At 40.1% G+C, this 14,398-nt stretch overlaps 1 protein-coding gene across 6 annotated transcripts in view; it reads right to left on the bottom strand.

Moving 5' to 3' along the window:
- The window catches only part of PHKA2 (phosphorylase kinase regulatory subunit alpha 2), an 82,800-nt gene that overhangs the window by 57,043 nt on the left and 11,359 nt on the right, over window positions 1–14,398 (bottom strand). For all 6 annotated transcript variants that reach the window (XM_084790644.1, XM_084790643.1, XM_084790646.1 and 3 more), the window contains one exon: window positions 2,004–2,162. In XM_084790644.1, coding sequence (XP_084646770.1) covers window positions 2,004–2,162 — 159 coding nt within the window. The remainder of the gene's footprint in view (window positions 1–2,003; window positions 2,163–14,398) is intronic.

Genomic DNA, 14,398 nt, shown 5'->3' with positions numbered 1-14,398 from the left:
CCTCAAATACAAGGTAAAGTTAGCACTGTTATAATTCTTGCCAACCGACTTCCCCGCAAATTAAAAGCTATTTCCAGAAGAAATAGAGTGCTTTCCAACTTGGAGTGATATTGCCAAACCCCAGTAGTGGGGGAAGCATCTGGAAATGTGGGGGTAGAGGTATTCTAATAATAACAATGACAGAGGTGAAAATTATGGGAATTTGATGATCAGGACCAGAGTCCCTAAATGTCCCCAAATGCAGGAGATAATCTCACACAATGAAAGACTGTGTTAATTAAGCCCCAAGTGCCCCTAATTAAAGATACCCAGTGATTATTATTTTCGTTAATCAAGGACGATGTTTTCATTAGTATTTATTTATTGAGATAGAGTATCACTATGCAGTCCTAGATGGCCTGGAACTCACTATGTAGACTAGGCTCACTTTGAACTCACAGAGATGTATCTGCATCTACCTCCTAAGTAGTGGGATTAAAGGCATATACCACTATGCCTGGCCCCATCTTTTAGTTTATTAACTACACATCAAATAGTAAAAGACACTAAATATGAAACATTGTGGTCTGCTTGGGTTTCAATAAAGAAATAGAAATTTTAATCAAACTTTGTGTGTGTGTGTGTGTGTGTGTGTGTGTGTGTGTGTGTGTGTGTGTAAAAGAGTGGGGGGGATCGACAAGATGCTTGACATCAAATTATTATACCAGCAATGTTCCTGGAAGAGCCGTCAGTGATTTTTATTTACAAAATTAAAAACTTTATATATCTCAAAACCCAAGTGATTTCATCACTTCACACTGAGCAATCTAAACTGTGCTCACACTGATAAGCTTCTTTTCTTAGTGTTCCCACAGGAAATGTTGTCAAATTTCCTCCATGCTGCTTATCACTCATGCCCATTCTGGTTGTTATAAACAAGCAACAACTGGGCCCAATCATCCACTAGTGAGGAAGGTTATCCAGGAATGTATGAATTACAGGTAAACCCAGGACTAGGATGCTCAGTTGGTACAGTGTGTGCTTATCTTGTGGGAGGCCCTGCATTCAATTCCCATCCCCCAAATTCCATCTTTATAAAGATAAATCTCAAATGTTCTCATGCCAAGATGATCATACCTTTGTGTTTCAGTGCTCCTTATGTGAACCCTATTACCCAAAACATTTGAAAAATATCTCCTGTGCTCAGGGTGGAATATTTCCAATACTAAATCTTTGTCTTCCTAGGTATCTTGATATCTGATTTTGGAAAATATTATTTCAGTACGAAAGACTGAACCCAGGGCCTCTAGTATGCCAAGCAAGTATTTTACCACTGAGTTACATCTTTCCCCTCACGCTGGAAACCTTAAATAAAATACCTTCATTGAGCTATATGGCAAATAACATAGGCACAAAAATTAAATAGTACCAATTTGGCTCAGATCTAAAGGATGACTATGAATTAATAAGACTGACTTCCTGGAATGAGGCAAACTGCAAAGGCATTTTTTAAAGGAAGTTTCAAAATTGTTTCAAGCAGTGGCAACAGCATTTAGACATTCTTTGGAATGTAACCACTCTGAAAAGCACATGTTTGGGATAGCAAGCTCTGATGCATCAAATTTTTCTCTTTCTTTTTCACATTTGGTGCCCAATGGGAGGAGTTGGTATATGTGGTAGATAGCCATGCATCAATTCTTCATAAGCAATCATATTAATTTACAATGATATTTTATACACATACAAGAAAAACAAAACTAGTTAGGCATATAAACATATTGGGGTAAATTTGGATGCTTTTGTTTTTCATTTAAAGTGATCTTTGATATTAATCATTGCTTTATCTCAAACACAAAGATAAATGTGTGGTTCCAACCATCAATGTCTTCAGAAAGTATTCTATAGCAGAAATGAAGGACAGGTCTATACCCTAACTGTTCTGCACATACAACAACTTCCTCCTGTGTTTTCCAGGTCAAGAAAAGGTACTGAGCAGACAAGACACTGATATCAGTCACTATTACCTGTTCCAACTCATAGGCCTTGGCTTTATCCTCATCACGGTCAGCATTCTTGCGGTAGGCCATGCCCAGGGCCCAAACAGCCAAAATGCTATAGATGTTGTCCCGTACCCAGGCATCCTTCTGGTCATGGCTGGCTGCTAACAGCCCAGTGACTGGATTCTATTAGAGAAGAGACACAAAAATGCTTAGCATCATCCTTTGTGGGTGGATGAGGACTCGAGAGCAAAGCAAAGGGACCTGACTTCCTTGTCTCTGTATCTCAGATGTCTCACTCATATAGTTGGGAGACAAGACTAGAAAATGTCTAAGGAACTTTCTAATTCTTTTTTTTTTTTTGAAACAGGGTTTCTCTGTGTAGCCCTGACTGTCCTAGACTTGCTTGTAGACCAGGCTGGCCTCGAACTCACAGATATCTGCCTGCCTCTGCCTCCCTAAATGCTGGGATTACAGGAAGGAGCTACCACTACCATGCCCAGCTGAACTTTCTAATTCTCATATTCTTTTTAAAAAGAATATCTTCAGACCAAACCACACTGTTGTAATGGATAAAAGAGAAGATACATCAACAGAAAAGTCTACCAGGCTTTACCAATCTGTGCATTACAGGCTTCACGTCTGTTTGCCCTTATGTTTCCATATCAGTTGGTAAAGCACTGAACTTGGGAGCAACAGGGCCCCTGATCCACCTTCTTACTCTGTGTTCAGAAAAGCTACCAGCCCTCTCTGGACCTCAGCTACCATGTCTGCAATCCAGATACCTCAATCATCTGAACAGAAGATCTATGCAGGAGGACATATGAGAGACCTCATTACCTGTGATAAAACTGGTGTGTTCTACCAAAAGCAACAAACGGTTTGGAATTTCCTATGGAAAGTTATACATAAATGTTCATAGCAGCATTATTCATAAATGCTGAAAAGTAGAAACGGCAAGTATTTTTTCAATTGATGCAGGAACTGAACCTGGATCTTCTACAAGAACCAGTGCTAAGCCATCTCTCCAGCCTGGTTTTTTCTTTTCTTTACAAAGGAAAGTAAAGTTAATTGTTGTTGTAGTTTTATCAGTATAGACATTATTAGGCCATGCTAATAGACATTATTAGGCCTATAATTATTATTACGGCAGTGTTTTCTAACATGCTAGCAATCAATCAAGACACAGACACCTGTTATATTTTTTTATTAATTTGTTCATATTACATCTCAATTGTTCGCCCTTCCCTTGTATCCTCCTATTCCTCCCTCCCTCCCACTTCCCCCCTTCTCCCCTCCCCTATGTCTGTGACTGATGGAGACCTCCTCCCCCTATATATGCTCATAGGGTATCGAGTCTCTTCTTGGTAACTTGCTATCCTTCCTCTGAGTGCCGCCAGGCCTCCCCATCCAGGGGACGTGGTCAGAAAAGGGGCACCAGAGTTTGTGTGAGAGTCAGATCTCACTCTCCACTCAATGGTGGAGGATATCATGTTCGTTGGCTAGGTCTTGGTAGGGGTTCAAAGTTTACTGCCTATATTTTCCTTGGCTGGTGCCTTAGTTTGAGGAGGACCCCAGGACCCAGATCTGCCTGTCATAAAGTTCTTCTTGTAGGTTTCCAGAACCCTCTGGATCCTTCTATTTCCCCATTCTTCCATGCTACTCTCACCTAAAGTCTCAATAGGATGTCTTCCCCTCTGACCCACTTTCCTGGTAAGTAAAGTTTTTCATGGGATGTATCCCTTGGACTAGTGTCTCGATATAAGTGAGTATATACTGTTTGTCTCTTTTTGCTTCTGCGTGAACTCACTCATTATGATAATTTCTAGTTCAATCCATTTGTCCACAAATTTCAGGAATTCCTTGTTTTTAATAGCTGAGTAGTATGTACCACAGTTTCTTAGTCCATTCTTCTACTGAGGGACACTTAGGCTGTTTCCATGTTCTGGGTATTATGAATAAAGCAGCTACGAACATAGTTGAGCATATTTCCCTGTTGTGTGGTAGGGCATTTTCTGGGTATATTCCAAGGAGTGGGATATCTGGGTCTTGAGGAAGCCCTATTCCCATTTTTCTGAGAAAGCACCAGATAGCTTTTCAAAGTAGTTGTACTTGTTTGCATTTCCACCAGCAATGAAGGAGTGTTCCTCTCTCTCCACATCCTTGCCAACATGTGGACACCTGTTATATTTTAAAATAGCTCTGGTGCTCCACATTTGACCACCTTCCCTTGGTAGGGAGGCCTGGTGGTACTCAAAGAAAGAATAAGCAGGCTACCAAGATGAGACTTGATGGCCTATGACCATACAGTGGGGGAGGAGGTCCCCCTCAGTCTTAGACCTAGGGGAGGGGAATAGGGTGAAAGCAGGAGGGAGAGAGGAATGGGAGGATACAAGTGATGGGATAACAATTGAGTTGTAATCTGAATAAATTAATAAAATATTTTAAAAGTTATATATAATATAAACAAAAAATAGCCTTAGTTAACCTGGGGCAGGGCAGATATTAATCCCCTGAACTACTTCCCATAGTGGGGCAGGTATGGGATTTCTGTTTCAATCCCATGCCATCTGCTTCTAATAATTTCTATCAAGCTACCTCCCATTTATATTGTGCCGGGCAGTGGTGGCGCATGCCTCTAATCCCAGCACTCGGGAGGCAGAGGCAGGAGGATCCCTGTGAGTTCAAGGCCAGCCTGGTCTACAAAACAAGTCCAGGACAGCCAAGGCTACATAGAGAAACCCTGTCTCGAAAACAAACAAACAAACAAAAAACCAAGAACAACAACAACAATATATATATCCCAAATACTTGCTAATTACCATCATCTGGGCCAAGTCTCCATCCATCCTGGCCATGTTTTTCTCCTCCACCCAACCCATGGCGCAACCTTCTTTTTCTCCCTTCTCCTCAGGTCTCCTCCTCCTCAGATTCTGTCGGTCTCCCCAAGCCCTGGAACCTTAGCCACGCCTATCCCACTTGCCCTGCCCAGGTGTGATGGCCTTTTATTGGTCAAACAGGTTAGGATCTTAGAAAAGGTACAGGATGGCGCACAGAGACAGCAAGCAGTAATTAGCATCAAAATACACCACATCAACCTCGAACAAATTGTGGTGAGAGACGTATAACCCCCATGAGTACACTAAAAACCAATTGTGCACTTTAAGTAAACAAATTGTATAGTAACTAAATTATATGTCAATAAAACTATTTGTATTTGGGAGTACTGGGGATTGAACATGGAACATCATACAAGTTAGGCAAACATCCTACCACTGAGCTTTATGCCCAGTCCACTATTTTTTTTTTTAGACAAGGTTTCTTTGTGTAGCCTTGGCTGTCCAGGACTCATTTTGTAGACTAGGCTGGCCTTGAACTCACAGTAATCCACCTGCCTCTGCTTCTCTAAGTGCTGGGGTTTCACCACCGCCCAGCTCAGTCCAATATTTTTAAAGCCAATCCCCTCCCCAAAAAAGTCTCTGATCCCACAAATAAAATGGTTAAGAAATGAGTCACATGAAGTTAGCTAACTTCTGAAATTATACAAAGAAATATGTGTGCTATAAAATATGCTTTTTACAATTAGAACTTTGCCACCTTAAAAAAAAAATCTTACTTGCCAGCTTACTATATTACCTGTACTCCTACCCACTGGTTTTTGTGAGCCACCTAAATGGGTCTATGTCTTTCAAGCTGTGGGGTCTTTGCTTGACACTGGATCTCACGAGAGGTATTTCCTCAACTGAGGCTCCTTTCTCCCTGATGACTCTAGCTTGTATCTAGATGACAAATAAAACCAGCCAATATAATATACAAGTTGAGGGGTTCTGACAAGCTAAACAAAATAGACAGCTCAGAAATACAGTACTTGCCTAGCATGTGCATGAGGCCCTGGTTCAATCCAAGCATAAATCAAACCAAAACAACAACCATTATTGAGAGGGTACTATATAATTCCACTGAGTAATTTCAAAAGGATGCTGGCAAACTATTAGGTAAAAAATATTGACAGTGCTTCACATGGTCCCACCCAAGAAATTAAATATTTTGCTTTCTCTTTTAACTAATCCACATCTTCTATTAAAAAATATCTAAAACTTGACATATACTACCTGCAGGAGCAACAACATTCAATGTACTGAAATCCACTTCTCCAGTCAACAACTACAATGGTTTTAAAGGCAATGACAGGTAAAGTCTTGAGGGGCTGTAAGTACAAATCTCATTCCAATAGTGGATTGTTGAGTCTAAAAGAATCATTATTCACCAACATTATATGCATAGCATACACACTTTTATCTGTTGTGAGGCCTGTTGGGTAAGCTTGTGACAGAAAAAAACATCAGGAAATCGTAAATAAGAAATCAGCCTCTTCCAGGCATGCCCCACTAACCTTGAGTCTAAAACAGCTTTCCAAAGACACAGGAGTAACAGCACACACATTGTCAAGTGTGGTTTAGATTATAAAATGCCACTGTCCTGTTAACTTAAAGCCATGTCTTTTATTCTGCTTACTAATCCTCACCTTACTTCATCTTTATCTAAGACTAGACTGCCTGTGCCCCTCATGAAACTACAGAAAAACAGGTTGGATGCTTTAGAGGATCCTCACACTCAAAACCAAAGACACAGAATCCATGAAAAATTGGGATGTTACTGCACTCAACAAAAAGAATACTTTATCTGCTTACTGCTTCAAATCTATGAAACATGATGCATTATGCAACAAGAAGATGTGGAAATTTCCATTCGGTGTGACTCCTAAGAACTGCGATGTCTACAGACTTGTAGGTACTCTGTTGCACCAGGTTCTGCGGTCCTTTCTAATAAAATATTCTAGGACTGTTGTCTTTGCTTTCTTCCCCTACCTGGAGATGGTCTGCCCCACTGAGTCCTGTGAGCCACCCAAACAGGCCCCTTTTTTAAAAAAGAGGCCTGGGGCCTTTGTTTGACACTGGTATGCAAATGGGGAGGGGAATCTGATACCAATCTGGTGGTCTACAAGACAAAGACAAATGCACATTGCAAGGAGGAGGGGGATAGATTTGTCTAAGCCAGGTTTACATTTCTGGTATTATCCTTTTTATCTATATGTTGCTTTCCAGTTAAGTTTGGGCGTGAGGATATGTGAAGAAGACCCGGAAGGAGCTGAGGAAGGGAGAAGCATAATCAGAATCTATTGTATGAAAAAAAATCCATTTTCAGTAAAAAAACTATTATAACGAAACCATCATATAACAATGTAGAAATATGTAGCTATAATCATATGGCTATTTCAGCTTTTCCCCTTCTCTTTTTGGTATGCTGCTTCCTGTTCATATTAGCAATCTGAAAAGACAGTTCATGTAACAACCCTGTATATATTTTTCCTTTTTTCTTTGTGCTATTAAAACTGGCTATTGATAGTAAATATTACAATAAAGTGATACATATACATATGCTTTGGTATAAATTCTTGCTCACACAGAAACTTTTTTTAGACGGTGTCAGTTTTTAATGATAGAGCACTGCTCACCTGGCATTTCTCATTCAACTGAACCTGATGAGATCCCCTTAAGCCATCTGGAAAAACTCAAACTTAAGAGACCTTGGAGCTGCATAATATTCTATGGTAGATACACTTAATAATGCACCCAGGAATGTACCTACCCTTATGAAAGGTATCCATTTACAGTTGAGGGATTATATTACCACTACAAAAGTACAATAATAAACATCCTTATAACATACACTGTTTTCAACAGAAGGCGCTTTTTTTTTTGTCTTTTAAACAGGGATGAACTTTATTCAAGAAGGTTTCGTCATCACAATTTGATGACATCCCAAAGATTTTCACCCCAGTACCCTCACCATGGGGGTGAGGCTTCAGCATATATATCACCTCATCGGCAGAAAAAAAAAACCCAACAAGAACAACAACAAAAGTGAAGAGACTTCAAGGAGACACCCCTCGATGATCTAAAGATAGCCACAAGACAGTGCTTCTTCAAGATTTTACTCATGAATTTGCAGGCAACTTTTCATATCAAATCTATAATCAAGATCCACCACTGTGGCATAATTTAGCTTGAATCACCTTCTTAAAGACTCTATTTACAGATGTATACAGATACTTTGGGGTTAGGCCTTCATTTAACATTTAGAGAGTGAAGAGCACGAATCTCATCAACACACTGGCTTTTGCTTAATGTTGAGAATAATGGTTGTTTCGGCATCAATTTAATTCACGGCTAGCATCCTAACATCTTAAAGATAGCCAATTTCAGCTCTGTATCTCAACATTCAGTATAAATAATATTTGCTAGTAACTCTAAAAATACGAATGACTATCATTCCTGGAACATGGGAGCATTCACAGCTTCAAGTACTTTATACATACCATAAACAACACCTATTCTACAGGGGGCTTTTTGGTATAGAGCGGAATTTTCAAAGCAGAATTTCTAGGTTGACAGGCTTTATGTGTATGTACTTTTAACATTTTCATTTTTTGTCAGTTTAATGGGAGTAAAGTGGCACTGCATTGCCACTGTTAGGTTTACTTCATTTCTCTGTCTTTTGGGAAGCAGTCACTGATTTGCTCATCTGTTAGCTAACTTCCAATTTCTTTCCAAGGAGGCACTAATAACATAACTGTCCATGTATCATGCTGAAGAGCACAGACTCTAGACTCAGTCTGTTCAAAGCTCTATCACAAAACACGTGTGACCTTCAGTAAGTGCCTTCAGCATCTCTCTGTCAAGTAGGGATTATACCAGTACCTCTTACCTCATGAGGGCAGTTTGTGAGGATTACATGAATTAATATGTATTAAGCACTTTGGAATATTTCTGATATATGTGAATAACTGTATGTTTAATGTTAAAGAATTAAACACTCTTTATTCATATTATTTCTTTTTCATGCACTCATAATTTGAGGTAATAAAGATACACTGCCAGAAGAATTCACAATGAGTACCGTGTGACCATTACCGTAATTCTGAAAAGAAGGTGTGGGAGTACTCCCTTTTATCATTACTGAGAGTACTGCTGATGAAAAACAATTGAGAGAGAGCCTCCATTTGTAACTGAGGTACGTCTGGAACTCAGCATCATCTTGTCTCAGCCTCCCAAGCTCTGTGATTACAGACAGATGTGCTCACTCATATAAATGTTTCTGTTTTACTATACCAAACTCTGTGTACCTTGCATGAAGCATGCCCAGTCCTGCACCAAGTCATTTGCCTCTTTTACATTCTTTCTTTACTTCTTTTTAGTTTCTGTCTAGAAAAAGTAAATGAGAATGAGAAAAAAGAACAGAGCTCAAAGGTCTAGAATGTATTAATCCCAAGGCTGGAGCCCCTATGCTCTGGTAATAAACAGTGCTGAAATATCAGTGGCTTCTAAATACCAAATGTTTCTTTCTCATGGATACTTTGTATCAACCCTTGGTCAAATGGGATTTTGCGCTTTTCTTCTTCTAGGAACCAGGATACGGAGCAGCTTGTGACTAAATTATTGTCCATCTCATGGCAGTGGGACAGACAGACAACTACCCACAACAGTTAGTTCCCCATAAAGGTATAATGATGCTAACCATGTTTGAATCTAACAAAAGGTAGAGGAATAGATGCACAAATGGATGGACAGATTAGACTTCAGAAAGGGGACCATGGGAATATGGCAAACTTAGTCCTGAGAAACATCTAAAGATAGTCCATGGGAGAAAGAAAAGCCCTTTTAAACAATAGTGTTAGACACACACAGGCAACAAACAAACAAACAAACAAACAAACTGGATCTCAATCTAAATCTCATACCTGCAGACCAGTTTGCCTTCTGAACCACACTGAATATCTGGACCATGCGTACTGGTTAGCTTTCTGATATAATCGTATACATCAATCCCATACTATAAACATCCTAAAGAGAAAGTTTACTGCTCTGGTGAAGCCCTGGCCTAGTTAGATACTGAATGAATGTAAAATAAATGTGCTGACTTTACTGACTCATAAAATGAAATATTTTGCTAAGATACTTAAAGTACAAATACTATCTATCTCTACAGATACCTGTACTATGCCAGGCTAACACTACAAGTTTACCATTTACTAGAGCTTGCTTCATTAGTAGGCATGCTCTTCTGCTGAGTCTCCAGGAAACCCCCATAGAAGTCAATCAGACATGCATAGAATGAACTTTGGGAATGATTCAAGTGGGAAATGTCGGGTATGCTTTAAAAATAGAATTATAGTTATGGGGTGGGGAGCTGCTTCGAATCTAAGATACAGCGTATTACTCAACTCAGAGTTGGGATAGGTAAACTAGTATCTTTGCAGGTCATCAGCTGAGGTTAAGGAGGCAGGAAATTTCACTGGGGGGGGGGGTCAGGGTACAATGCTGGAGGGTATCCAGAGAAACCAGGGCACATGGCATCCTAGACAGGTACATATACTCTTAAAACACATATTCAATGCCATGATTTTGTTCTGGTAAAAGGAAAACAAAGGGTAAAGTCTTCATACAAGCTAAGAACCAATGTTCACACCATCTTCCTGGCTAGTGGCGCTACCATGACGGCTCTCAAAAGCTGAGGATGGGATAAAGTTTAACAACGTAAGAGAACAGAGATGCTGAAATAGTAATATACTCTGCTTCTCAGAGGGCATTCGAGGGAGGGAGGAGCATAAGGTCTGTTGTATGGGTGGTGATCTAACACTAGAACCGCAAAAACACTTAACCAACTTGGACAAAAGACCAAACCAAACTAGACGGGATTCAACAAGGATTTATTTATTGGGCTTCTGTGTTTAATAAAGCTTGCTGAACTAATTTTATTAGCCATTACTCCCACATGTGAATTGACTCAGCTCCCTTTACACATATACTCCCACCCTCAGAATCCCAACAAATCTTGACACAGAGCCTCCCCTCTCTTCCAAATTGCTCCCTCCTCCAGCAGCTACCCTGTGACCCAGAGATGTAACCTGCTCTCATACAGTTAGCTTTTAACAGCAACCAGCTAATTGTATGAGTGCCCATAGCACAAAGCTAATGTTGTATTAACAGAAGGAGAAGGGCAGGGTGTGTAGCACAATAGTAAAACCCCTCCTTAGCATACATAAGGCCCTGGGTTAGATCCTCTACAGCTCCAATTCCCCTCCTCAAACAAAGTTGCTTCCAGAATCAGGAGGAAGAGTAAAACTGACCAGCTGGGTTCCCAGTTGTGATGGTTAGCCCTGTCAAGTTGCCAAGGGAAGAGAATTACCTGAGAAGAGAATCTCAATGAGAGATTGTCTATATTGGCTTAGTCTCTGGGTGTATCTTTGGTGGTGGTCAGGGGTGGGGGGGGGGGAGACTATCTTAACTAATGTGAAAAGATCCACTGTGGGTGGCACCATTCCTTAGGCAGGGGGTCCTGAGCTAATTTTAAGAATGGAGAAATTGAGTAAACATAAGTGAGCTTGCATGTGTCTATTTCTTGCTGCTCTTCACCATGGATGTGATGTGACTAACCATTTCAAGTTCTTGCTACTTTGACTTCCCTGCTATGATAGACCATAACCTGGTTTTGTGACCTAAAATAAAGCCGTTTCTCCCTTAGTTGCTTTTTGTCAGAGTATTTTATCACAAAAACAAAACCATCGTCTGTGGCACTTCTGTGAGAAGGAAGAACCTTTAGAAGGTGGGACTTAATGAGTGGAAGTTAGGTCATTGGAACAAGACCCTGAAGGAGATATTAGGACATGGGCACCTCTTTATTCTTGATTTCTAGCCATGAAACAAACAGCTCTATGTTCCCACCATGATGTACTGTGTGGTCATAGGACCACAACAATGGGGCTGTGACCACAGGGGTATTTCTGAAACTAGGAGTCAAAATCATCCTTTTTTTAAAAAAAGTTGAATTTTCTCATATAGTGTGTCATAGTGACAGAGCAATATAGGACTGATAAGAGAAAATAAACCCATTCAAAGTAAAACAAAGCCATGAAATGTAAAATTTTATCTCTTAAGCTCCTGAATCCAGCCATGTCTGAATTTAGAACAACTTGCTGGAATTTTTTATTATTTGAGGAAAACATTCCCGTTTGTGTTTTAAGGGTATTTGAGGTTAGTTTTTGTCATCTGCAACAGAAAAAAATATCTGACAAGCACAACAATAAATGTCTACATACTAAACTAGACACTGTAAAAACATTTATTAGGTGATATGTTGAGGCAGGATGAGATCAGTAAGAGGAGCGTAACACAAGGCAGTACAATTGCCTCAGTGTCTATGGAAGACTGAGCCAAAGGTAAGGCGGAGTACATATATGCCTGATAGTAGCACCAACATACTAACATGTAATCACTTGTAATCTAATTTCTACTGTGTGGGGTCACATAGATAAATGTCAACATCTGCCTACTAGATATGGCATAGAGAATGCACCTTCTTTTTCTTCTACCTACTCTGTAACAAAACTAAAATCACTCTTTTGTTGTTGTTGTTTAAGATTTAGTTATTTATTATTATGTATATAGTGCTGTGCCTGCATGTACACTTGCAAGCCAGAAAAGGGAGTCAGATCACATTATAGATGGTAGTGAGCCACCATGTGGTTGCCGGGAATTGAGCTCAGGACCTTTGGAAGAGCAGTCAGTCAGTGCTCTTAACCTCTGAGCCATCTCCCCAGCCCTAAAACAGCTCTTCAGTAGTAGTTGTCCCTGATTCTACTACTAGTTCCTACGATCCAACCTCCACAAAGGGTTGTCACAGAAAGGCCTAAATCTTGACTACCCTGCTCAAAATTCTCCGGTGTCTACCGACAGTTGAAATAACTTATATTGCCACTCCAAACTCAGGTGCTAGCACTGTCAATCGTCTGCCATTCACTCTTTAGCTCCCTAAAGCCACTGTGCATTCCTTGCACTTTTTGGCCTGTACACATGTTCATGCTCTCTCCTCCGTGGAACCTTCCTTGACTGCAAAATTATCCATTCCCTTTCCCAACAGAACTTCGAGGATTCAATACAATCTACCTTTGGTGGTTTCCCCCTTTGGGTTAGGAATCACTGTGTACATGTGCGTGTATGTCTGTCTCGCTCAGTTCTGAGGGAAGAAAGTATAGTTGAAATACTAAGAAGGGACTAGAATAAATGTTGAAAACACATGATTATTTATCATTATTATACATGCTGGTAAAGAAAAACAATAAAAGTGAAAGTTCCTATTACAAAATACTCAAAGCTCATTAAACTCACTCACTGGGATGGAATTTTATTCCAGTGACCATTTTCAAATATATTCAAAGGGAGTGGTGAAGAACAATGTTTTAGACTGAAGCCTTTATTATGTGTATATGTGCATGTGTGGGTATGCATGTGCCCTAACATGCTCATGGAGGTCAGAGGACAACTTGAAAGAGTCTGTTCTCTCCTTCCACCATTTGCATCTGGGGGAGCTAACTCATGTTGGTAGCCTCGGTGGCAAGCAACCTTGACCCACTGAGTTATCTTGCCAACCCCCAGAAATATTTTAAAATGACAGTTGTGACATTTACTTTAAAATAATTTGCACCTATAATTAAGACTGCCAGCTTTTGTAAAACTTAATAGGTAAACTTCAAAGAGTTCAGAGAATATCACTGAAAATGTGAACTCTTGGGTCCAGAAAGATGAGGCAGCAATTAAGAGCACTGGTTATTCTTTCGGAGGACCCAAGTTCAATTCCCAGTAACCTTTGTAACTTCAGGGGATCTAACTCCCTCTTCTGGCCAGTATCAGGCATATATTTGGTGCACAAACACAAGCAAAACACTCATATACATTAAAAACAAATTAGAGAGAGGGGGAGGGAGAGGGAGAGAGGGAGAGGGAGGGGGAGGGAGAGGGAGAGGAAGAACTGTTGCTTGGAGCTGCCTCTTGGTTTACCTACCAGACCAGAGGTATGCAAACTTCACTTTTTCTTTTGTGTTTGTTTAGCTCCTCCCCCTTTAGTTTACAAACATGAGTCAGGAGCCACACGCTTCAGGCAGCTGCTTCATTCCAGATCCCATTACTCATCCTAGATGTCTCTATTCTTAGAGGAACTGTGCCAGGTCACTTAGCTTCCATCAATTGACTTTAATCACTCTCCTAGGAGATTTTAATTTTTTGCTACTCTCTCATCAGTCACCATAGTAAGAAAGGGGGGTGGTTTATTGAGATGTCAATATTCAGTTTGGTGTTGTGTTAAATTATGGAACACATTCAAAGTCAAAGGAGATATTAGCTCCCCAGCGGCTGATACCTGAAGTCTCGGGTGTTTATGGATTAACGGATAAAGGGTCGGCAAACTTCCACCAAAATAGAACAAATGGAGATGCCATTATTTGATCTTTGAATTTGCAATACTGACTTTCATGTCTTAAATTTCAGGTTTGAGTTCAAAGGAGAGAGACACTGTAGACCACTCTA

Source organism: Acomys minous (assembly GCF_964271855.1).
Source record: "Acomys minous genome assembly, chromosome: 7".
NCBI classification, from domain to species: Eukaryota; Metazoa; Chordata; class Mammalia; order Rodentia; family Muridae; genus Acomys; species Acomys minous.
Note: the sequence above shows the minus strand (reverse complement) of the source record. Positions and strands in the feature narration are given on the sequence as shown.